General features: G+C 42.7%; 1 protein-coding gene across 2 annotated transcripts; it reads right to left on the bottom strand.

Moving 5' to 3' along the window:
• Nucleotides 1–291: 291 nt before the first annotated feature.
• Nucleotides 292–25,738, bottom strand: YWHAZ (tyrosine 3-monooxygenase/tryptophan 5-monooxygenase activation protein zeta). 2 transcript variants are annotated; one of them, XM_042869023.1, is made up of 6 exons: nucleotides 25,632–25,738; nucleotides 23,483–23,786; nucleotides 7,720–7,843; nucleotides 4,740–4,903; nucleotides 4,544–4,639; nucleotides 292–1,346 (listed from the first exon to the last, which is right to left on the bottom strand). In XM_042869023.1, exons 2-6 carry the CDS (start codon nucleotides 23,774–23,776, stop codon nucleotides 1,287–1,289), a joined length of 738 nt encoding a protein of 245 aa, XP_042724957.1. In that variant the 5' UTR covers nucleotides 23,777–23,786; nucleotides 25,632–25,738; the 3' UTR covers nucleotides 292–1,286. The 2 variants fall into 2 exon arrangements, with proteins under 2 accessions (XP_042724957.1, XP_042724955.1); XM_042869021.1 differs by lacking the exon at nucleotides 25,632–25,738 and adding an exon at nucleotides 24,255–24,404.
• Between the last annotated feature and the right edge of the window lie 1,038 nt (nucleotides 25,739–26,776).

Here is a 26,776-nt window from a genome sequence, read left to right on the forward strand (position 1 = left end):
CAGCTCTTTAATAACTGCATATGCATTTGGCCCAAAGTACAGAGACCGTATGTTTAAGAGCTCTCCAGGTTACCAGCCAGCCAGAAAGCAACAGCCACCTAAAAAGCTGCAAATGAGAGCAATCAGAAATCTGATGTGCAATATTCAGTGTCAATTCCCATGAAGTTAACTCAAGCTCAAGTGTGCCTTAAGATTCTCCTTAACAGAACTACTTCCATATTTAATCCATATATAACACTGCTGCTACTTTAAGAAGAGTGGAAAGAGATCACATGAAATCTACAAAGGTAGTTGAAAAGTCCATTCATAAAACTTTTATTCCACTTACATCAACTTAATACACATGTTCTGAACAGTTATGCTTGGATTGTTCATGAAAATTTCATAAGACATTAAACAAAGCTAGCCATCATCAAGTTATTTCCCTGTTAACTATTTTTACAGCACATGCATGTTAGGCAAGTATCAAAAAAAAAAAAAAATCACAAAAGCAAAAAACCTAAAAAAGTTAAATACATGGGTTTTTTTGTTTTACTGCTGTGCTCGATATACAGTGTCATTATGGATATCAAGCAATTCATTTTTACTGCATCTTTACTTGTACATTTGTTCTTAGGTTGCTTAAACCATTTAAATACAAATAAAATGTGTAGCAAAAATAATGAAAGCAACAGCAGGTAACTTTACAAATAATGGAATGTGAACCGTTTCTCTGTCCTTCTCTAGAGAAAGTTGACTGGATTATCAAACTGTCTTAAGGAACACTTCAGCTGCAATCAGATGTACACTTGATTGGCATATTCCACAGATTTCACATGTTTACTTGACATGCAATATCTATGGGACATAATTGTATTCACAGCCATGTGTGCTCCAGCTTGATTATTCATGCTAACTACACCTGTGGCTGCAACCGATTATCCCTTTTTTCCACCACGCAGACCAACATGCAAGCAGTCTTCCTCGCTTGACACAGAAAGCTGTTTTAACACTGGCCTTGTGGAAGCCACAATGTACCAAAAGTACTATGCCAAACATGTAAAACTCGTATAAAAATTTCACAACCCTATATTGGCCACCTCAGATGAAGACAGATAAGTTCCCCCAATGTTAACTGGCTCTATTCCCCTAATATTAAACAAAACCACATGGGAAATATAGAAATCCAAATAGAAGTAACATAAACCTGTCAAATCGTAAACAAAAACTATTTGTGGGACAGCATGGATGACAAATGGTTTACTGTGTAAGTTTCAGAATGAGGCAGACAGAAGTTGGAAGGCTGGTTAATTCTCCCCTCCTTCTCCTGCTTCAGCTTCATCTCCTTGGGTATCCGATGTCCACAACTGTTTGGGAAAGAAAAGAGTAAGTATTAATACCTAACATATTTCTCAACCAGCAATCATCATTTGGTAAGCTAGCTTTCTTGTTAATAATACTGTACAAGGTTATACTAAGTGCCATGGGGAAAAAAGCACATGCACAAATTGCTCTTTGCAGACAGCAGGAAAGGTGAATGGCCATTACTTCTACATGAAAATGCAGATCTAGTCCTAGATGACCTAACTCTACACTCCTTTAACGAGGAAGTCCATGACCAGTCAAAACCAAGGTTTCATATTCACATGGATAGGTATGTTATAACCACACGCAGGCAAGAGTCAGATAAAGAACAGATGCATACAAATAAGAAACTAACAGTATTTGTTTTCTTGAGACTTCAAGTGAGATTTACGCATCTTTCTGAAGGGAAAGTTTCTGCAAAGGCCTCTCATTGTGCCCTACAGAAGAGTGAATGCTACTTTTTCTTCAGAATAGACATCTTAAAAGATTTGCCTGCTTTGTTTTTAATTAAAAAAAAAAAAACAAAACAAAAACAAACTACACAGCACATTTCACTAAAATCACTATCCCTTGGCTACACATATAGACAGTTGCTTAAAGAGAAGCCTGTAGTGCCTCCAAACCTGGAGGGCAGAGAAAGGAGAAAAGAAATATCTGGCTAAATATAAAAAAAAATATATATATATATATATATATATATATATATATATATATATATGTTGTATACACCAAATCCTATTTTCAGCTCCATAAAACATGTTAAGGAGCCATATATCAAAGTTAAGCATCACTTAGGAAGCTAAATATCAGTTCCAAGGCAACACCTGGAGCATAGAAATCATTATTATGTGAACAAACTGTTACCAGCCTAATGCTGTTTGTAATCTCTCCCTGGAGCTTTAGCAGCCTTAACTGAGTCCTTCATGCTCTATGGTAGTAAGCAGTAAAACCCAAGAATAACTTAATTCTTTGTCTGCCCGCATTCTAGCATGGCTTGGGATCTACCTTATTGCAGGTCTCATATGATGCTTATAAACAAAAAAGAAAATGAGCACCAGAAACACTTCACCCTTTTCAAAAAATTATAGGACGATAGAGAATCTTGTGCAAGCCCAATAGCCTTGTTCTTACTACAAAAAACACAAAGTCATTGCCCTAAACACTCCTTACTAAAGATATTAAGCAACAAGATAGTCTACTTGAGACAGCAACACACTTGTCTGTTTCTAACCTCTACACTACATTTAAATCCATTACTTTATTTCAGCACCACTCCACACATTTCTAAGAAATGCAGGCAGAAGAGTTTAAGTCAGAAATTTATCAGATGCTTCATTTCTAAAACTTTACCTCTACAACATCTAGAGATACGTACGTACCTTTCTTTACTAAGAAGAGCCTGTCTGGTATAAGAATTCCCAACTGAGAGAGCAGAGTTTAAATAACCAGCTGGGAAGAGAAGCCTTCAGGGGAACAGGAATGGGCAAAGATATTCCCCAGAAACAAACACACAAGACAATTTCGTAACTCAGCAAAGATGAAATACCTAGCAATCCCAGTAAAACAAATTTTGATCTGCTATATTAAAAAAATCCTCTGAACACTTCTCTGCCTTCGGTCCCCAACAGATTTCTTCAGACAGATGAAACTCAGTCTAGAAAGAACTACCAACTGAGAAAGCTGCTACTGCACGCTCTAAAAGAGCCTACTGCACTGTCTAAAAGACAAGAGACTTGCATAACTAGCAGACCAGACCCTTCCACACTTAGGATATTCACTGCAGTCTTTGTCAGAAGTTACATCAAAAGTTGTGGAAGAAACAGGAATTAATGTAAGAGCAGTACTCACACAGATCACACAGGAGGTACCCATCTGACAGGGATATGGAATCTTGCAGCTACCTAGAAAAATCTCCCTTATAATAGAAACCTGACATTAACCATCAGGTCCTGCTAAGGTAACACACACGGTGTGGAAGCTCAGTCCAACTTTTGCTCCAGGACAAGGCAAAGCTCTCTTAAACTGCTATGGCCAGCTGCATGTTATTTTCACTACGAAGCTGGCAACTGAAGTTGCTTCTATTCTCTATTTCAGTTGATCTCTCATTTGAGGGACAGCAATCTCACCCAAGGGACAGTACACACAGAGTGAAGCCAATGCTGTCTCTGTCTCCCTTACAGAGGCTGAGAAATCTCTGCCATTTGTTTTGTAATCAACAGCTGGAACTATTGCAAGTAGTTCTCCAGAAATATATTATGTTGCCATTCGAGTGGAAGAGGTTCCAAGAAACAGGCAAATAAAGCCTTACAAACAGAAAATATGGCAGCTCCAGTTTTATGTAACTGAACAACTTCACTTTGGTTACAATAAGAAAAGTCCAGGTATTTGCAAAAGTCTCCAACACTCAATGCACTTAACATAGGAACAAGGAGTTACATCTGGCAACAAAAGAAGAGCCTCTTATTTTTTCTACTCTTGCTTGTAGTTCTCCCTTTCCTCCACAAGATGACTGGGAAGTGAACTATGTCATTAATTACAGCACTGCATGCTTGCTGTTGATCTAAACTGTCTTGTTTAGACATTTATCTTTGCTGTTTTTACAGTTCCAGGTAGGTTAAAAAACCAAGATGATGATTTTATTTACTATGACAGAGTGACAGCCCCCATCTTACACCACAGATAGCTGAGTCCAAGTAAAAAGGAATAAGACTGTCCTATGACTGCCCTGCAAACAGCCTGACTTACAACAATTCCAACTTCAGCTTCACTAAAGTTAAAAACCAGCCAGATATACAACAATAGGCCCTTAAATGGATTTGCTATGAAGTCTTCATACAGTGCAAGCACGCTGAACAAGTTACATGAAATCATACTGAATTTTCAAAGTAGCAAATGCAACTGTGTTCACTAATGCTGTTACAATAAAAAGGTAACTGTTTTGTTTCCAAACCACGTCATTCCAACATGCTAAACTGCTTGAATAGAAAGAGTGAAACACTTGGTTGAATTGTTTTGTTAGAGAACTGGCAGTCAGCCTACAGATACAGGAGGTTGGGCAGGAGAAAGATACACACTGGGAAACACAATGTGAACTCATCTGTAAGTGACAGACAATTCCACAGCTGGGGCGAACAGGACAACTCAGCGCTGTAAGGACCAGTTCTGCTATGAGCAGTCTGTAAAACGTAACAATACTCACTGTCAAGTTGTCTCTCAGTAACTGCATTATTAGCGTGCTGTCTTTGTATGACTCTTCACTTAATGTATCAAGTTCAGCAATTGCTTCATCAAAAGCCTAGAGATGAAAGAGACATCCAAAGCTCATTAGCCACGCAACAAAAGGTTATGCAAATAAAAATCAGTGGAACCCCCCCCTGCACCCCCCGCAGACCTACCGTTTTTGCAAGGGAACAGGCCTTCTCTGGGGAATTGAGAATCTCATAATAGAACACGGAGAAGTTTAGAGCCAGACCTAATCTGATAGGATGTGTTGGCTGCATCTCCTTTTTACTGATTTCAAAAGCTTCTTGATACGCCTGTTGTGATTGCTCCACAATCCCTTTAGGATAAAACAAACAAAACCCACAGCAAGTGAGTAATTCAAATACTGTGTTCTGACATAAAATCGGTTCATGGTTGTGTGAATAAATTATCCTAAGAGTGAACACTTGTTAATGAGCATTTACATTGTAAGTATTCCACTTCTTCTAATAGTCTAAAAGTTTAGTTAAGTTATCGCTATGTCACAGATTTAAGTATCTCTGCTACCCCTGACTGCCTGTATCAGCAACAGCTCAGATGCTTACAACACTTTTACAGTGTTTCACGAACATAAAACTCAACAGTCTACAGGAAAGAAATACAATGCTGAAGGCTTAACTATACATAGGTTTGATATGACACAATTTCAATGTCTTCAAATACTGCAAAGCATTACAGATGCACATTCGAGTCACAGAAAGCCCCAATGACCCCTATGCCTTTCCTTCAGTTACCTGCGACTCCTCGTTCAAACTGTCTGGCAAAGGTAGTGTGAGGCATACCTAAACCTGAAGTAAATACAGCCCAGCATAGCTCAGAAGTTGGACTATGCTCTTGATGACCACAGGAGATAGACACTCAGAACAAAGGGACCATTATTCTGCACTCTCAAAGACTGTTATATATCTGAGAAAGAGGTAGGCAGGAAGTAATTTGACTCAGATGAAAGAGGATTCACATCCTGATTTCTGGATCAAACCAGAAATACATCCGGAGTGATTTCTAAGTGCAGTCACACGTATTCAGAAACAAAGAAAAAAAATCTTTAGGTTAGGTACTCAAAAATACCAGTATTTGTTTTCAGAGTCTGAGTACTTCTGATACACAATATCCATTGCTTCAGCTTTGAAGATTTATAGGCATTAAAGTATCAAACTGTTCTCAACGTGGAAGAGGGAGGACACTCTTCCCTGCATATTCATGCAGGGCTCTGGCCCTCTTAATTCACTGCTACCAGGTGAGCACTTCAGAGAAGTCAGACATCTGCTGCACTGCCCTGAAAACGTCCAGCACTCAGCACTCAGCACACTACGGTTGAGAAGAACTGGTTTTACAGGAAGTTAAATTTAGAAATGGTGGGAGGTGTTTCACTATTTCCATATTGGGAAAGTCTTAGAAAATGGTGCTGCTTCTGAAAGCCAAAACAAGCGGCATGAAAAATAAGCAGCTTCAGTTAACTTCAGCATTTTATGTTAGATGTTTATGTTTGAGGAAAAGCTCCCAAAAAGTGGGTTTTGCTTGCTTGACAAGGCAAGAATTACCTTTTAAACACCAATTCATGGAATTTATAGCAAAACTAGGTATATTCTGTTTATTTTGAAGTGAGTCATCCAGTGTGAGAAATCTGCAGGACATTCAACTTCGTGCTCCTCAGCATCATACAGCTCCAAAACTGAAGGCTGAAGCAGCAGGGTGAGGCCACCTGCTTGACATTCCTGCCCACCAGATTGCCATAAGAAAACCGTGGTCAACACAGTAAGCTGATTTATGAAGGCAAAAATCCAATTCCTATACCTGAGAGCTTTATATGGATGCAGTAAAAAAAAAAAAAAATCTGCTTAACTAAACGGCCATTATTTGCTACAGTCATTATCAGTTGGTCCTTTTTAAGGTTAGGCATCACAGCTAACATGCAGAAAAAGCCTTCAAGATAAAAGACTTGAGGAGCCATAGCAACTACGAGCCAGATGGGCTTCCAAATTTTTTCTTTATCTGCAAGTCAGAACCCACTGGTAACTGCTGAGCTAGGATACTGAGCTGAATAAAAATGAAGTTTTAAATTACATGAAACAAAGGTTTTCACAGTCTAACTTTATAGTCAGTAACTACCCTCATGAGAACATACCTTCTAGTTCGTACATGACAGATTACTGAACAAAAATAGGTCTGCTACGATACACAGTAACCAACATATTTGTTACACATGGGACTCTGCAGTCACCAGACTAGGTCAGCTTGCATGCAGAAAACACCTGAAGTCAAATCAAAGCCTAGTTTACTAAGTCTTATCTTACTAGCCTTGGTAACTTTATTATCCAGCGTGGATAATAAATGTGGAGACAGGCTCCAGGAAATGGCTTGGAGTTTGTTGTGAACAGTGCTATCTAAATGTAAGATATCCTCCCAAAGTGAAGGTGACTGCACAAAGACAAGGTGTTATGTAGGTGCCTCTTCAATACACCAGGTGGCTTAATTGCTGCAGTTAAGAACAGTATTTTAACTTTACTCACCAAACTTGAGTAAAGGCAACTTACCTGCTATTAGGACAAACTGCATAACAAATTCAGGAAATAAAAACCATTTAGAAATCAAAATACCATGGCTATGGAAGAAGTTTACTTAACACTAACATCTGTTTTATTAATCCTTTTCTTCCCCAGCTGTATTCTAGTCTCTCTGCTCACTGAACCTACACAGACTTCCTTGCGTGCTGCAGAAACACAGAACTAGCATAAAAAAAAAAAACACTTCAGAAAGCTACAGTGACTCTGTGCAAGAAGGTAACAACAATACTCAGATATCCAGGAAGAAAAAAAAGCACAAAGTGGTATTTCAGCGATAAGGCACATTCTTGTATGCATACACTGGATCTGATTGCAAGATTTTGTGACTGCAGACTGCACATCTGCTTCCTGCTTCAGACTGCAGAGGTACACAAACCTTCATAGCTCATCTGAAAGCCAGCAGCCTATGATTTCTTTTTAGAAAACAGGAAGGTTATTACTAAAGAAATCTACATCTGAAAAAGAATTATTCCAAAAGTTACAGTAGCGTTGCTGTCCACTAAAAGCAATACAGTTTAACAAAAATATAGTGACAACTGACATACAATACCTTTCTTGTCATCTCCAGCAGCAACCTCGGCCAAGTAACGGTAATAGTCACCTTTCATTTTCAAATAGAAAACTTTGCTTTCTGCTTGCGAAGCATTAGGGATCAAGAACTTTTCCAACAGAGACTAAAATGGAAGCAAAGAACAGCGTTTTGAACATGCATACTTTCATAGCTTTTGAACCAACAGTTTGATTATGCTACCATCTATTTCAAAGTCAAGACAGCTTTACTTCTGCCTATTTTTGTCACATCCTACATAGCGTATTCAGATAAGGAAAAACGTGTTCTGGATCACAACTGTGGGTACCAAAAGGAATGTTCCATGCTGTGACTCTATAGGGAGAACAGGAAAGAAGTCTGTTCATTTAGCAGACCAGTGCTGAAGAGCCAAAGGAAGGGTTTTTGTAGGCCCTGACAAAAATAACACAATCCAAAGAGTCTGGGCAGAGTGTTCACAATGGAATGAAGTCTGCATCCACAGATGATAAAAGGATTCAAAATATCAGCTGCCAAATCAAGACCCAAATAATCTTCCATACGCAGGCAATGGCAACTAGGCCAGGCTAATGAGGTTTGTTTCTTTTTTAATTAGCATTAAGTGGAACTCTACACTAGAATCACCGAAGAGAAACTGCACAGTGAATCTGGATTCCTGCCTTTCTAGACAGTTGAACCAACAGCTGTTCAGCTATGTGACTACATGCTGCCCTAACAGGAGCTGCCCATCCATTCCAAAGCAAAGGCAGCTCTCTGGAGTCACCCCAGCAAATCCTCCCAGGTCACCAGTTAAGACCTGTTTTGTTTTTTTTTTCCCCTAGATTGTTCTACCTGCTTATTAAATTAACATAGCAAGTTACCAGCTGCAGCAGTCATGTAATTTAGCAGGAGTTCTATTATGATAAAAAGAAAAAAAATCACTAGCTCCAACACATTTAGTCAAATTAAGGCACAAGCCTGTCAAACTTCTTGATAGTGAATGCTTGAAGTCAGACTTTGAAAGAAAAGCCAGTTATTTAAAAACCAGAATAAGTGCAGAAGAGCTGTTGAGTACTCAAAATGAAATCAGAAACCAGAAAACTGTCAAAATGAAGTGACCTATTGCAGTAGGTCTCTGCCATCAGACAGGGCAGTGAAGTAGCCAGGCTGCCAGAAACAGAAGTTAGACAAGGTTCAGCCACACTTAGGCTCTGGTTAGATTCAAACAACCCACACTAAGTGGGCTTCATTTGCCTGCAAAAACTGAAAGGGATAAGTTCAGAAGTATCAACCAATTTAAATGGTTATCAGTTCTGCTTGTATTTGCAAATTTTAATTGCTTGTCATCAATTTGTGGCTATGTGGCATAGGGAAGAACTCTTTATTTATTTATTTTTTTTAAGTCACCCAGAAGGCATGAAAACAACTGCATTTTTTTTAAGCACGGCTTGAAAACCCATTTCAACATAATGGGGGAAAGAGTCATCTTTACTAATTGCTATTTTCAGCATGGCCAGGGCTGGCCCATAACCTCACTTTATAACAGTGCAAGGAAACATCAAGAAATGCTCTTGCTTCTGTTAGAATGACAACACAGATGATCCTTTGGCAGCAAAGGTAATGTGACACGAGCAGGACAGCAGAAGCACAGTACAGAGCCAAGCAGGCTGCCAAGCTGCCAGAGGCATCCTTCTGGAGGGCACAAACTATACCTGGAGGGCTCGGTGCCACTGCTGCCACAGCACTATGGCACAAGCAGAGGGCTGCCAGGTACACAGGGCACACGTTGGCTCTCTGCAACTACTTACAGCTCTGCTCTCACCCTTACAGAACTTCAGCATTCAGATCTACAATACCAACTGTCCCTGCCAAGACAGAGACTTCAAATGACATCTGATGGTTCTTAACTACTGACAGTAAGGCTTATTATTATTAGGCTGTCTCTGTAGGACTGCAGTTAAGACAGGTGCAGATTGCATCCACCCTCCCAACACCCTGAGGAGCTGCCCTCACTCTGTACACTCCATTAATTGGCCTGACCAAGGTATTTGCAGCGATCAAGAAACAAATTCTGCATTTTAAAGGAAGCTGACTGGAAAGTACAGCTCTGCTCAGTCCATTTGCAGCAACCAAGTTTCCAGATCTAAACTTCACTTAAGTCTCAAGTGAGTTAACTCAATGACTTAAATCATACAAGCAGACATGGAAGAGAAAAGACTATCAATCAAGTCTTAATTATGATAGATGCTAGCAGGGCAATAACTGCTTGGAGAGTGAATAAGAACCTTAGCAAAAAGCGTTCTAAGCTGAAGTTGAAGACTAAGGACCTAGGAAAATCCCTCTGAACAGCTGTTTATTCACACAGCACAAGCTATGTGAAGTCTAACTCCTGGACTGCACAGGTAGCTCACTCCTGCCTGGGTGAAGGAAGCCTCTTCTACCTAGATACCAGGCAGGACACATATTCAATTTCTCTTACTTGCACTGGTCTTTTCATTTCAGGCTGTACTCCCCTTTATAGGCATGAAGTTATAAACACAGAACATCTTTATATTTAGCATGAAGACTTGAAGTATACTCAGTCACCTCAGAACTGCAGTGACAGCAGCAATCTGCATGGTGTGCCTACTGAAAGTCACACACAAGACCAATAAAATAAGTAACCTTTTAGAATGCAGTTACAGAACATCATGAAACAAGAGGAGGTAAAGAAAAAAAAACAACACACTAATCTGACATTATTTAATGGTGTTCCTCCTCCAGCTTCTGGGGAATTCTGTCTTAAAAGAAAATTTAACTGCAAAGCTGATTTGTAAGATTCAACTTTTTCTCCCACAGGAAGCCATATCTCAGTATTTGCCCAAAAATAAGATTCCTACAGATAAAACAAGAACTGATTAAGTAGTGCTACTACTTAATCAGTAGATGCTGTACTCAACCATTCTAATATGAGGCTGTCTTCCTTCTCCGTTACCAGTCGATGTGATGCTGTTTATCAGCAGAGTTGATCACCATATGATGATGTGGTAACCACCAGTCCACAACAGCTCCAACATGCTCATCTGTAACTAAGAAGCTTGTTAGCTAAGCCACATCACCACAATGCACGTGGCATCCCAACCACTAAGGGAAGTCCACAGAGGAAGGGTTATGTCACACCTACATGGTAGCCAGGTTCTCATGTTCATTTAAGACATTCTACCTACTGTGCCAAGTTTCTACCCATTTTTGAACATCTATTAGTATGCAGTAACTACGATGCCATGGACAGCTGCAATGCCAAAACAACAATCTAGCAGAAACACCTGCTCAAGGAAAAGCCACCCCTCTTCCAAACCCATGGCTCTTCAACTGTAGTTGCCAGAGCTTTTAATATGACAGCAAAAGTTAACTGTCGTGAAACGAACCATGGCATTGCAGCCAAGCAGACAGATGCAGCAGCATCTCAGAGCTGCTAAAACCTGTAACAGCTTGTACAAGTGCTTCAAATACTTTTCATAGCAAAGTTGAAAGCACTCTTTCCAAGATGATTTTCAATGAAATATTGTTATTATTATTTTTTCCTATCTGTTAAACATACATGCATTACGTTTGAATATCAACTCTTATTGATATGCTAGCAATGAAAAGCTCAAGCTTCAACACTTCCCAACTGGTAGCAATAACTGTAACAATAATAATTGTGGATAATAGGTTTTGGTATGCTGGACTGGGACAGACAGTGCTTTCAGGCTCAAAGATGCCAGCTATGCTCACACATACCACAGATAAGCAATCTCACAAATGCAGTGCGTACCCCCACTGAGTATGCAGCAGAGAAAGCCTTTGTCTCAAAAGATGTAACAGACTGCATCAGCACAATTCTTTTTTTCCCATTCCACCAGTGAACTTCAACTCTGGCTTATATTAAACACCAAATTAGAAAGAGTTCACTTTCTTAAGTTCTTTAGCTAGAGCAGGATATATTCAATGACAATCATAAGCACAATGAGTTTTGAGCCTATTTTGATGGAAACCCCTACAGACTTGTTCCTGCAGTTTTGCAAGCAAGTCTTAAGAGTTAAGCTCGGTATTAGAGAAGTACAACAGTAGTGATTCAGCCTTTAAAAGGAAAAAAAAAAAAATAAAAATCCAACACCTTCTACAGAAAGCTTGCCAGCAAATCTATGAGGATGCTCCAAAACTAATGCTTCCCATTTATTATGTTGGCCCATGACATCAGCAGATGCTGATTCTACAGCAGTAGAGGCTGAACCTTCCCACCAGCACACTGTTAGATGTTGTTGCTGTGACAGATGGCAGCAGAGGGGCAGTCTGACAGAAAATCATCTGACACAGAAGTGTGCATGGAACAAAGGCATACTGCTGAATTCCTCTACACAGAAAAAAACGACACACAGTGACACCAACACTTGCTGAATGTTCATGGAGACTCAGCAGCACAGGGAAGCAGTGGGTTTTTCAGCAGTGGCAACAGCAACATGAAAGGCAAGTCATGTTCTGGATGGCTGTGCACAGCTGTCACACCATAAAATAAAGAGCAGCCCCAGCAGTTCACCCAGGTGAACCGGCTGACAGCAGTGATTATGTTGAAAAATGCTGTTTTGCCGCTGAGAATTTGCTCTACCAAGTAGTGCTATTGTGCTCTTTGTATCTGTTGTATTTTCTATTGAAATAAATAGGAGGCATTATTTCCAGAATGACCTACATATATGCTTCAGTTTGTCAAGCTGTGGTGAGAACTTCTGTTGAAGACAGGAAGCCAACCCATAGAGACTTGAATAGATTTTTTTTTTTCCCTTACAGTCTCAAAATATCCTTTTGAAAGTATTTGCATCTCTGGCAAATGACTTGTTTGGGCCCAGAAGACTATTCCAAAATCCACTGTACAAGCATTAAAAAAAACCAATACCTTAATTTTATTCCATTACTTACAGTTCTGTGCATATTTCCCTTTATTAAAAGCTCAGTTTCAGTAGTCTGATTACCTGGGAACTTTACATAATTACTCAAATGCCTGAAGATTTCAACAGCTCAATTCTCCATTTAAGATATTCCCCTCCTGACAAACAAGTCCTAAGAACAAAATCACCTGATTCTACAGCAATACAGTTGTAAATGAGCAGGTAACTTACAGTTTAAGTACTGAGAACAAAACAGCTCTCTAATTACCAAGAATTAACTTCTAGTGAGACAGGTAGTTGGGTAGAAAACTCTAGAGAGCAAAGAAAAAGAAATTTGCCTGCAAAAACTGAAAGGAATAAGTTCAGAAGTATTAACCAATTTAAATGGTTATCAGTTCTGCTTGTATTTGCTGAATTTTAATTACTTGTCATCAATTTGTGGCTATGTGGCATAGGGAAGAGCTCTTTATTTTTTTTTAAGTCTCCCAGAAGGCATGAAAAAAACTGCATGTTTTTTTAAGCACCGCTTGAAAACCCATTTCTTTGACACTGCACATTAACTGACAGTGGCCCAATATTTTCATGACACAGACCACACACCATTATCTTTTTTCAGGACACGACAAGAACACCAGTGTGACTGCGCTGGCCAACAGGACTATTCTACCACCTCATCTCTAACAGTGCCCCAGAGAAGCTTCCATCAGAAAAATACCATGCTGCTGGTATGTGTAGGGACTACACATCCATGTGTAGGGACTTCCTGAGCTAAGTGTGGTTTCAAAGTGCAGTAACCAGATCTATATTCCACACAAGTGGCCACAGTATGTTAGTTCAATATCTACAGCTTCTTTGACATATCTGGCATGAGGAAGCATTACTTTTCTTAAATCTACTTCCCAATTTCAATTATAAAAAAAAACCCACAACATTAGCTCCAGTGCTCAAGTCTGCCTTTCTTTTCTTTCCCCCTCAGAAGACCACTAGATAAACTCTTCAAGTGATCTGAAGTTACCATTTCCAAGCAAGAATCAGAAGCCCTCATTGCACTTTTTACACCATCCAGGTAGCTATTTACTTTGCATTCTACACAAAGGTGAGGAGGGAAAGAACAAGAAAGGATGGCTGCTAAGGAGAGCAACACACAGCTGAAGCACTGTGGTAGAACAAGCAACACAATTACAGCCAACTGAAGCTCAGTGAATCCTATGATTTAGCTTTTCAGATGTACTGATACACTGACCAGCTGATACACAGAGAGTACCAAGCCCATCCACTGCTCCAGCAAAACAGCTATTCATTTGTAGTCTGAGGCACAAAGCTATCCAGAATGTTTGTACAATGTTGACTTGGTGCATTATGCCTTACCTGCACAACTGAGCTCAAGTACTTTCAAGAGCTATAAAGTATCAGGTATATACAGGCAGACATTCAACTTACTAATTTGGATCAACATTTCAGGTACACACACTGCAAGAACAACTATGTGCACTTAAAGCAGATTCAGCTACCTAACTAGAATAGTAGCTTACAGAGATTTTCTGCACATATTTCCTCACATGCCTCTATTTTGATGACAGAACTGAAGTAAATCACGTGTTGGACAAGTTTAAGACACCAATCACTCCTATAATAAACTAGTGTTTGGCTTTCTGTGCATGTTTTTTGTCAGCATCACAGCCAGGGAAGTTACACAGGCTATGAAATATTATGTGCAATTAGCTACACTACACAGATTTGGATACTCACAAAGGACTCGACCAAGCCATCTGTGGCCAGCAGTTTTACTTCGACACCTATCTAAACCATCAGAGGAAAGTGACTTATTTTTAAGAGGGATGTTTTCAAACAATCCCTTCCCAAACATTTTTGAAACAGCCTATTAGGATGCTTTTGATGACAGTCCTACTCACAGTTGAGTATCAGGGCTCTGGGACTGCTGCCTCATGGATGGCCTCCAACTCTCTTGGTGGAGGGAGAAGAGGGGGGAAAACACAACCCACAAACACCACAAGAGGACCGTTCTGCTGCCAGCCTTCTACTCTGGCCAAAAACAAAGTCTCTATTTAAAGCCAGCTGAAGATTTTTTACCCTCTCATTCACTCAGCAGAACAGGTATACAAGAAAGTCTGACAAATACCAGTAGCTGCTATTGCACTGGAGATTTGATGGAACAGCTGAAAACAAGTCTGCTGCCTGTACCCATTATCCTTTCCTTCTATCAAACTGGCTGCCCACGCAGGAAGCAAGCAGCAGCTTGACTCAGGCAAGGAGAGAAAAGATGAGGTGAGAATGATGAGACTTAGCAGGGGAAGAATTCAGATTCTGGGATGATGGAACAAAGCACAGACCATCCTGTAGGCAGGGACTCAGTGCAGAGTTCAAGCAATGGTGGGATATGCAATATGCACAGGGACATCTGGCATTGGTGAGCAGGAAAAAGGTACTCTTAATTATGGCAAAGCAGCTGCTTATCTGAGGAAGAACTAGAAGGGGAAATAGCACAGAAACGAAGAGTAATAGGAGTATAAGTAATAAGCAGTAAGACAATAAAGAGTAATAAGTCAGTAAGGGGGAAAAAAGAACTAAAGGACTAATGCAGAAAAAGGAATCCTGTGTAGAAGAGCAGCAATACATTTCAGCTCGTGCAGGAGATCTTGTTAAAACATTCTAAATACGTTTCTGTAAAAAGAGAACAAAAGCAGTGTCACATATGGGCAAGCGGAGGAAGACAAGGGAGAAATAAGTAGGACACCCAGAAAAATCATCCTCGTGCTCACATGTGCACCGGGGGCTAGAACTAAGTCAGTAAGTAGGTGTATGCACTAAAACACCTAGGGGGTGTTCAGCACCAAGATCCAGTACGTATGGCCATGTTACCTATCTGCAGTGAAGGGAAGGCATAAGAACTGCAGCAATGAGGAGCAGCATCTTTCACACCAGGCTTCCACAGCCAAACACAGAGCTCTCCTTGCAGACCTGCCTTCCTCAGCTCAACCTTCATGCCTGCCACTAGCTCCTTCCTTCTACCACTGTCTTCCAGTTAGAAATGATGGCACAGGAAACAGATGTATTTAATATCAGGACATATTCTTAGAGGTTATTCAGAAGCCTAACTCACCCATACTAATGGCTACAAGCTTTTACCAAAGCACGCTGAAAAACACATGACAGTGAAGGAATTGAATTCTAATTAAGTGAAAACACCTTTCCAATTTAGTGGAATCTGAGAAAATACATATAGAAGGCAGCAGCCAATAAGGAATTTACTTTAATCCTAATTATTTTTCAAGGTTTTATTAAGGCATTGCTATAGGCATTAATACTCAATGAGAAACAAAACCAATTGCAGCATTTCCCTGTGCTTTTGGCAGCGCAGTGATTTTTTAATGCTATGGACTTGAAATAAAGCAGTAAGGTGCCAAAAGCACTTCTCACCATTTTTCAATAAACAAATAATTAAAAAGCCACAGAACTCCTTCTAAGAAACCTGTGATAATCCAGAATTGAAACCACTTGAGTTGGATGAGAATTTCTGCTAGACAGGTATGTCTACATGAACCATCATGGCTGTACTGCAAACTGGAACACACTGCTGGAGTTGCCTGGAGATTCTGCAGTCTCGGTCTCTGAAGAGATACCATTAACAGCCCCCAGAGACATGATGTAACACTTTATCCTTGCTAAGAAACAGAAGTAAGAACAACTTATACTTAGTAACTTGATCTCTGAGGAGACCTGAAACCTGCAGTACACTGCACTAAGCAACGTATCTATCAGGAGTTCTTTATAGCATATAATGCTAATAAAAGCACTTTACTACTAAAATACCATGGCAGTAATGTAAGCCTGCTCTGCCCTAGGAGAATCTAATCAATTAGAGACTGAAGATCTGATCAATTACAGGCTGAAGAACTGGGATTCCTGCTGTTAAATATTTCTTTACCTGCTAATTACAAGGCGTAATAACATCCAGAAATAAACCTTGCTACTTCATTTGATCTGCATTAAATCTGATTAAAAAGACATACTGGTTTCTTTAGCAGCAGCATGACTTACAACTGCTGATCAGAACAGGCACTGCAAGTCTTCCATCAGATCTCAATGAACAATAAGCACTTATGCAAGAGCATTCAGTAAAAAAATTTAGAAAATAATTGTGATCAATTTTTATTTTACTGCTTATTTCTGTAGTGCTTTAAAGCATATGAACACTCAAGATTGATTTCAAGTAAATCAGCTGTTAACTGGAAGCTACTGAACAGTAGAAGCACTACATACATTAGGTTTTGCTTTTTTTATAAAAAGAAATCAAAGCCAGTTAAGCAGCATTAACACAGAGTGAAGTGAATTCAGCAGGCTGCTGTTTATCATTAAGGTTTGCTCTACATCCAACCAATCCAAGAAGATGTGGAGGATGCAGATACATGTATACACACGCGCACAGCAAATACAAGTAGCAGAAATAATAGCATATTTAAGTTCTTTTTAGCATTTATGCAAAACAACTTATCAAATTTTATGATAAATGGGTGCACTGAAAAAAAAAAAAATATCAACATTATAGACATGTTTCTTCTTAAGACTACTAAGTACAGCCTCACCTTTACTCTTGGGACCCATCCACCAGTAAGTTTCTTACATAAGCTGGAATTGAAAAATCCTGTCAAACATGAGCTGAAGCTTCATCTGTTTACAGATAGTTACACAAACAACATAAAGTGAACAGAAACTAACAGATTAATTTTGCATGACTGATAACTAAGAATCAGTTTCATTTGAACAAATCCATGGGCGTTTTAACTCTGATTCAAGAGCTTTTCAGCAGTTTCAATCAAAGAATGGTTCAGGTTGGAAGGGACATGTAAGATCTTTTAGTTACAAACCCTTGCTATAGGCAGGGACAATACAATACAGCACCCATGCTTCAAAAAAAGAAAAAGCACAAAAGAAATTGCTTTAGTTTAGGCACTGCAAAAGAAAAAAAAGAAAAACCAGAAACACCTGAAGGGGTGTAACTACAACCAGGAAAGTGATTAAAGGGATTAACAAAGTGAAATCATGAGGTTGATACAAGTCATCTCAGCCTCTTAACTTCAGTGTGCTTGAGCAATTATATCAGCAGAACTTTAACTTAAAAACCTGGTTGTGGAGAGTTGATTAAAAGCTTTGATCATCCTGGAAAGGACAAAACCCTACCCATATTCTGCTCAGCAGTATCTTAAAAATAATCATTCAGATAAGCAATTTTTGAATCACAAATATTCATTTATTTTCACACACATCACTAACATGTTACCAGTTAACATTTTTCAGTATTAAACTTAGAAACAGGAGAGGACACCTGGAGTTCTACACCTAGGTTTGAGCTCCACAGTGCAAGGCAGACATACTGAGACAAGGCCAGTGGGACACCACGATGGTTATGGGGCTGGATACATGACATGGGGAAAGGCTGAGAGCTGGGTTTGCTCAGCTTGGAGAATAGCAACAGAGTTTATTGCAGTGGACTGGGCAGCCGCCTAAAGAAGATGGAGCCAGACTATTCCTGAAGGTCTGTTAGTGCAAGAGACAGCAGGTGAGCTGGAATGCAAGGAGTTCTGATTTCACAGATGGGTATGGTTTTGTTTTAACTGTATGTATAACCAAACCTTGCACAACCTCTCTGGACAGCCTATTGTAATCTGCATCCTCAAAGATACTCCAAATTTGACTGGACAAGACTGACAAATGATGAAGGCATACCTGTTTCGAGCAGAGTTGAACTTCCCAAATTTGCCCCCCTTCCACAGGGCTCCCCCCCCCCCAAGACAGATCAGTTACATAGCACAGGTCTCTCAAAGAGAGAAAAATAAAAATCAGCCCAAAGGAGTCACTGAACTAAATGTATTAGTTTAGACAATATCGCAGAGGCGCTAACAAAAAATGCCATGAAAGCATCTGGAGTTTGTGTAATACAATCATTCTACCCCTCTGCTTGTTACCACCACTCTGTAGGCTAGCCACACTCCCTGACCATCAGGAGCGAGCTTTAGGAATGGCCCACATGTACACAATTGTCTGCAAGCATCAAAAAGCATGTGGCTGTCTGCAGGAGGGAGGACATTCCACACAGGAGGAGGCTTTACAGATGTTAAAACAGTAACATACCAGGTGTTTGCAAGCATTTAGAAAATAGTCTCTGAGGAATTTGTTATTACAACAGCAACAAGCATTAATTCTGTGCTATGTTCTTTAAGAAGCCATTTGGATGCATTCCGAATGGAATTTTGCTCTCAGCCCCCAGTGAACTGCTGTCCCATAAACTACTTACTTAAGCCTTCCTCCTACTACCCTGGAAAAAAAAAATACATGTGAAAGAATTGCACAACTGAAGTAATTTAGTCGAGATTTAACTTCACTTTCTCTTCTCACAAAAATAACCACCTTTATGGATCTCCATTTAGAAAACATAAAGAAATCTAAATAGGCACACAAGGAGCACCATTTTATGCTTTAGGACATGATGTTAGGAAGAAGGACAAGGAGAAATGGTTTCAAATTAAAAGAAGGAAGATTTAGACTGGATATAAGAAAGAAGGGTTTATTATTATTATTATTACAGTAAGAGTAGTGAGGAACTGGAACAGGCTGCCCAGAGAGGAGGTGGATGCCTCATCTCCAGAGACATTCAAGGTCAGACTGTTAGGGGCTCTGAGCACCTGCTCTAGCTGTAGGTGTCCCTGTTCACTGCAGGGGTTGGACTAGATGACCCTCAAGGGTCCCTTCCAACTCAAAAGGGTCTATGAAATAATAACCTGGCGACAAAAGCATCTTATTCAGAGGGTCCTGAACAGCACAATTATCCTTAAGCTTCTCTGGCAGGGAGGGGGGATGTCATGTACCACCTATGGGGACAGTTTCAGGAAGGCACTTCAGACAGTAAGAGGAAGGACCCAAACAGAAAAGAAACAGTGAAAGAGCAGCTGCTCACAGTGAGCAAAGATCCACTTCAGATGAAACTGTAGGGAACTTTGGGGAGGAAGAGAGATCACCCAGAAGACTGGGCACAGGGGACAAACAAGACAAATCACACCAGACATTTTGGAAGAAATGCAAAGGACTGTTCTGTAGGCTGGCACATACAGCAGTAGAAGGCAGCCATTTAGAACTGCATTCATAGTAACCAAAAATGCTGTTTTAAACTTTTTCATTTACATTTAACTCATATCAGAAGCTGCATGAAAGCCTATAGTATTTCAGATCTCCTGAAAACCAACATGCAAGCAGTAAGAAATATCAAACACCAGCCATGCAAAGACCTCTCTACACATACTCTGTATTTCAGAATCCTCATCAGCTGGAAAACTCACCTTAATGTAAATGCAATGCAAATCACTTCAGCTACAGTTGATTCCCACTAATGGCAAAAAAGCATTTTGAAGAAAATCCACACCTGTTGATTAATATCTGGTTTGTTTGGTTTTTGGTTTGTTTTTTTTTTTTGTTTTGTTTTTTTAATATGGAAATGACAAATAAGAGGTTATTACACAGGCATATTTCAGACATACTTTCTACTGCAAAAAGTGAAATGGGATGCGAAGCACACACTTTGCTAACATGAGGAAAATTACTTAACTAGGAGTTTAATTTCCTGTATCAATATGAAATTACTGAGGCTGGAAATTCTCTGTAATACTCAAGTAAATATATTGTGCATTGCCATGCTCAAGCATCATCTGTAGATGTCTTTCCCCCACTATTCTTGAAGTATTTGGAAATTCATTCTTCATTACACACAAGATCACAATTACTTGCAGTTTATCAGTGCTACCAAGCCAACTGAAACACTGGAGTTGGTTATAATATGCCCAAATATACTACAGCACACATCTGACAGAATTGGTGCTGGATCAAGAGTTTTGATGCCTCTGCAGCAGCAGGCAGGAGGATGAGTTCACCTGCTTAGAGAGCTGTAAGGGGTCTCCATGTAAAGCTCAAGGAAAGGAACATTTAGGAGATAAAGACACAGATGCTGACTTTTCATAGCAAGGTCAGCATAAAGAAAAACAGCTGGATCAACTCATGTAACTGCCTGTGTGTATTTTTATGTATATATATATATATATATATATATATATATATTTAAAATCACTCCATCTCGTCGCTACAAACCAAGAAAAAAGTCCATCATTAACCACTCTTATTCACCCCCTAAATTAGTGGCAGAGCTGGAAACAGAACCCAGACACAGTTTGGTACATACTCTGCACCAAGTGGGTTAGAAGGGCTTTTTCTTCCAACCCACTGGAGTTTGATTCCAACAAATGAGGGAAGAGTGAGGAGCCGCAGAGGAGCCAGCCCTGGCTGCATCTCACTAGTCACAGTCCCTTAGTTGTTTTCCTCCCCTCAACACAGAAGTTCGAACAGCAGTCACTTCCATGCTCAGCCATGATGTAACACTCCAGGGCATTAAATGTTACTTAAGAACCCAATGAGCGATTGAAGACAAAGACTCAAACAGATACATAGTCTTAATAAAGGATACAAAAGTATTCAAGCTGCACTTGTACTGAAACGGACAGGCTTCCTGATAGAAAACTCTGGAAATTCAACACTCCTGGTTACGTTAATGGCATACTTAACAAAAACCATGATTTGCTAAGCATTACTCTTCACTCCTGTGAGCTGTTATGCACCAGGCTACACGATGCAAAAGTTAGAGAATCTTCTAAAAAGGAAAAAAAAAAAATCCTAGTCCTTCCTTTGCATAAGGCAACACGCAGACTCCTGGTCATGGAAAAAAAAAAAAGCCAAACTACTTTACTACTTTTTTTGCCCCTCCAGTAAAGTAAAGTGGATTTCAAGTAAAGGAATACAGTCAGTCACATTTCTAGGCAAGTAAGAACATATGTGAACGGGACAATTCAACTAACAAACATTTTAGCATATAACCTAATCCATGACTGCAATTCTCAAATTTAGTGCATGCTGTTTGTAAGCATTTTTAAAGTCGTATCACTTGAATATCACATTTCACTCCTCCCCCCCACATTTTAAAATTACTCTTTCCATTTAGATTTAGTTACTATAAATCACTGCCTGAGGCACTGCTTCATCTGGACAGCAATTTTCCCTTCTTCTATTAAGAAAAACTGGACTGGCAACACTGAAAATGAGTAAGACGTTAGCTGCCTAGTAGTAACAGTCAAAGAATATTCATGTCTTTGAATGCTTTACACTTCTCTGGTTAAACACACACACACACACACACACACACACACACACACACAAGTCTTTTTAAGATGGAACAGATTTAAACAAGATTCCCCTCCTGCATTCCCCTCTCCCAGATAAGTCAGCTACTGCAGCGGAGTCAACAACTAGGATTTCTTTTGTTTTAGTCTTGTTTAGCACACACAATAAAAGCAAGCTAGTTTTGCCTTCATCTGGTTTCCATTATCAGAAAAAAAAAAAAAATCTAACTGCAAACACTTTAAGCTCTGCTAAGAAGGGTTTCTAAGCCCAACGGCGTAATTGAAATTATTCCTTCAACACAAGTGTAGTTTACAAAAGAAACTCAGATCATTCTGAAGCACCCGCCTTCATTAATAAAATAAATTAATAAAAATTGAAAAGAAATAAGGAATTTACAACATCAGATTAAAAATCTCTATTTTCCAGACTTCAACAGATGAGCTACCACCTCACATAAGCGTTAAGCCAGCTTCTTCCTCTGCATACAAATTTGGCACTTCCATTTTCACAGAGGAAGTTATTCTCACAAAATAAGGAAACCTCCATACAGGCTGCATTACCAGAACCGTGGAAGGCAACCTAAGCTGGAAGCCAAGGCTCAAAAGTTACCCAAGCTGACTTCCACACACCCTTGGAGAACCAGCCTTCTAGAGGCAATCAGCACCCAATGGCATTTAGTTATCCTATACAACGTATGAAATTTATGCTACCCATTGATGGAACTTCTACTTTGACATCAGGTCTTCAAGCACATGCTCAGCTACTTGAGATTTCCCTCCTATCACACACCACTGTCACATCCAGGTATGTGACCCTGTCAGATAGGATGACACACCAGGAGGGTACACATCCAGCTGACAGCAACAGCTACCTCACAGCTGGCAGCAGGATAGGATGCCCTCTGCTCATGTGCTCGTTGGAGCACTGCTGGTACCGACAGTCGGAAAAACAGACAATGGGGCACAGGCATCTGAAAGAGGTTCAGACTTTATGAAACCATTTGCCACTGAAAAAAATGTATCTACCAAGCAATAGTTCATGTAGACTTGAACATAACTACAAGTCACAGAAAATGCTTAACTTTGAATCCCCCTTTTTTGTCTACTTCTGAAAGCCTAAAGTTTAAGAGGCTATCATAGCATTGCTACTGCCTCTTCCTGCAGACAGCTTTCTGCATGGCTGAGTCATAACTAACATTACATCATCTTACCCAGGGAGGGGCACAATTTCCGTAGAGTAAGAACTACCTCTTACAACCAGTGCAGCATCTTAAAGTCACAGAAATCAGTGTGATCTGGGACACACATACTGTGTGGTGGAGGGCTGGAGGAGAAAACCCCAAACCAAACCTTACCCGCTTCAGACTCAAATAAATACTGCATATAAGGGAATAGTTACGAGAAGTTAACACAAGATTTCAAAATGTCTCCAAATACATGGAAATACAGTTACTAGTGCTAATATAAAAGAATTGATATATTAGAGAAAAAGAAGAGTTAGACAGTTTCCAAATCTTGTCCTTCAGAAATGCTGTAGGACACCACAGCTTTAATTAAAGGCCAGATAGAGGCAGCCTTAACAGGACCCAGGGCCGCTCACCCTGCAACTCTAAGTTAAAACAGATCAACAGTTTCATTATTTCTCACCAGCACATCATTGCAGATGTCTCTTAGCTCAGTCTCAATTTTCTCTCTGTATTCTCGAGCCATCTGCTGTTTTTTCTCAGCGCCTTCCGTCTTTTGTTCGATACTTGAGACGACTCTCCAAGATGACCTACGGGCTCCTACAACATTTTTATAGGCAACAGAGAGAAGATTCCTCTCTTCGTTGGACAGCTCGGCTCCTTGCTCGGTCACAGACTTCATGCAACTCGCCATGTCATCATATCTTTCAGCCTGCTCAGCCAGTTTGGCCTTTTGCACTAGCTCATTTTTATCCATGCTGATATTTCTAAAGAGGAAAAATAGTGAGGCATTATTAAGACATTGGTTAAGGACAAAAATGTTTCAACTTCTCATGCAGAGCAGCCATCCTCTAAGTAGCCTGGAATTATAAGAAGTACAGCTGAAATCTGGAATGCAAGGCACATAAGCACTCAAACACACAAACAGAAAACTTAAAGTCATTGCTTCTTTCTAAAAAAAAGAATTGTTAAATGGTTTAAGTTATTTCTGAAATGCAAGCAAAAGCATCTAAAGAAACTGAAAGCAAATAATTCCTATCTTAAGTGCGCACACGATCCCAGTTCTTTGCCATCACTCTCTCTTAAGAACGCATTCAAGCTGTGGCATCAACTGCACCTAATTATGAATGCAACTAAATTGATAAAGAAAACAGCCAATGGTATCTTTGTCACAAGGACAAAAAGGCGGCTAGGCAAGCAGTACCACGCAGCTCTGTTCCTTAACAGAATCTTACCACTCCATCCAGAAAGGACTGGAAGAGGGATCTGCCAATCAAACCCCACATCCAATGCTCTCAAGTCAGAGTAGCGCAGATCCCTAAGCGCGAAGGACCGCACCTCCAGCAGTGTGAGCCTCCCTTCTCTAGCTGGGCTATGCTGGCCTTCTGACCCAGATATTTTTCAGAGACAAAAAGAAGTTTTTGCAGTTAGGAAGAAATATTACGTCGATGTCAGTATTTTACTAGCACGAGCTGGTGGGGATGCTTCGTAACCCAGATCCAGTCAAGGCTTGGTCTGCTCGTAGAGACCCCGGTGCCTGGTTAAGGGGGCAGGGAGAACGGTCCTTCCCTGCGCCCCCGCCCCCTTTTATGTACCTGGCACAGTCCCCTCCGAGGCCCTGGCAACATGTTTCGGGATCTATCATCCTTCAAAGCTCACCTCAGTTCGGTCAGGATGCTTCATGCTTTCCCACACACAACACAAAACCCCGCACCTTACCCGGTAGCCTTTTGTCATTTTTACACCAAGAAACCACGGCCAACGGCCGCGCTACTTCCCACAGACGGCAAAAACCGAGCGCGTTTCAGCCGTTCGGTCACCCGGCGCTTCCGGCAGCCCCTTCCCCAGCAGCGGGGCGGGAGCCCGGAGCGCCTCTCGGCGACCCGCCCAGCGCTCAGGAGCCATTTTAAGGAGCGCCGAGGCCCGCGCTGCCGCGGGCGGCCCGCCGCCGAGCGCCGGGGCTGCGGGAGAGCCGCGCGCCGCCGTAAGATGGAGCCGCGGGCGGCGGGGAGGGCGGAGGGCGGCGGGCGGCCCCCGCCTCAGGGCGGCCCCTCCTCTCCTCTTCTCTCGTCTCCCCTCCCCGCGCCGCGCCCGCCGCATCCGCCCGCCGCCGAGCGCCGCGCCCGCGCCTTTGTCATGGCGGCCGGGCGCCGCAGCCCTGCCCACCTCCGTGCGCCTTAATCCCGCTCACCTCCGCCCAGCGCCGGGGGCGGCGGAGCAGCGGCAGGAGGAGGATGCCGCCTTCCCGTCCCGAGCGCGGGGTGAACCGCGGGCCCGGCTCCGGAGCGGCGACGGGAAGGGAGGCGGGGGGGGGGGGGGGGGGGGGGCGCGAGCTGTACCCCCCGGGGCCCCGCTGAAGGCCCCCGCGCTGCTCCGCAGCCACACCCCGCGGCCCCCGCCCCTCCGAACCGAGCCGGTCGTCTCCCCTCCGCGTCGCCCCGGCCACCCTCACCTGCCGCCGCCGCCCCTCGCCGCGAGCCCCCCCGCCCCGCTCCCTCCCCGCTGGGAGCCGCCCGAAAGGAAGGGCAGGGGCTCGGCGCTGCCGGCCTGTCGGCAGCCTCGCCTCGGCCCGGGTATCGGAGCGGCGGGCGGACGCGGGCCCCGTTACCTACGCGAGGCGGGAGCGAGGCGCGGTGTCTCGGAGCGGGCGGCCGGCGCGGACTGTGCCTATCTCGCGGCTCGCTGCGCTGCAGCCTCTTTCCCAGCGCCACACACGGCGTCTCCGCCAATCACCGCGCCGCTACCGCACGGGCAGCGCACCGCCCGTGACGTCAAGCGGCGCCATGGCAACGGCGAGGGCGCGAGCACGAGCCCGCGCCTCCCCCGGCTCACGGCGCTCAGGGCGGAGGCCGAGCCCGAGCCCGGGCCCGCCGCGGCCCCGCCCGCGGGAACGCGCGTCTCCCATCCCCCGCCGCCCCCCGCCGCCCCCCGCCGCCCCCCGCCGCTTCCCCTGCCGCGGGTCCGCGCCCCGCCCCTCAGCCCCGGCCGCCGTCACTCCGCCAGCGCGGGGAGAGCCGCCCGGCCCGGAGCTGTCCCCGGGGCTGCGGCGCGTGTGTGGGCGTTCCCCCCTCCCCTCCGAGCCCCACGTTTCCTTCCCTCTCTGTGCCGCCTTTGTGTTTCCCACCCGGCCCGAGTTTTGCGCGAGTCGCGAAGTCGCAACGCGCTCGCCGCGGCCCTGCCGTGCCCGGAGCGGAGGGGCAGATCCCGCCGGGCTGGGCTGCCCTGGGGCCTGCGGAGAGGAGGTGGATGGAGAGGAGGAGGGGTGTCGGAATGCTGAACGCTGCCCGTGCTGGAAACGCTTTTTTATTTTTTATCGAGGTGCTGGAAGTCCGCGTTCGCTCGGCTGCTTCGTCCTGAGCGCAGTGCCCTCGGCCCTCACCGCCTTCCCTCGGGGCTGCGGGACGAGCCGTGCCGCACACACCGCTAGCAGTAACGCCGCGCTCCGGCCACGGCTCGGAGAGGTGGCTGTACAGGGAGCGGCACGGGGTGCGAGGCCGGCAGGCCGCGGGGCTGCGGGGAGAGCCTCCCCGTCTGCGGGGGTCGGGGAGGTTTCCCCTTAGAGATCCGCACTGAAGCCGCCACGGAGCCGAACCATCTCTGCTGGAAGAGGGAGATTCCCTCTCGTGGACTCCCTCCAGGCTCCCATATTTATGGAGATTCCAGCGAGCACTCCACCCTACTCCTTCTCAGTGCAAGAGCTGACACGGAACCTCACACGGCGGTCACGTGGGCGAGTGCCGCATCTCAGCTGTGGAGC

This window comes from Lagopus leucura, unplaced genomic scaffold (genome assembly GCF_019238085.1).
Source record: "Lagopus leucura isolate 7727_CA_CO unplaced genomic scaffold, USGS_WTPT01 Super-Scaffold_100002, whole genome shotgun sequence".
Taxonomy (NCBI): domain Eukaryota; kingdom Metazoa; phylum Chordata; class Aves; order Galliformes; family Phasianidae; genus Lagopus; species Lagopus leucura.

Coding starts and splice junctions, on each gene's coding strand:
- YWHAZ (XM_042869023.1), bottom strand. CDS start 23,776: ATGGATAAAAATGAGCTAGTGCAAAAGGCCAAACTGGCTGAGCAGGCT. Junction 4,640..4,739: donor CCTGTTCCCTTGCAAAAACG/GTAGGTCTGCGG, acceptor TTTCATCTCTAG/GCTTTTGATGAAGCAATTGC. Junction 1,347..4,543: donor TACTGAGAGACAACTTGACA/GTGAGTATTGTT, acceptor TTTCCCAAACAG/TTGTGGACATCGGATACCCA.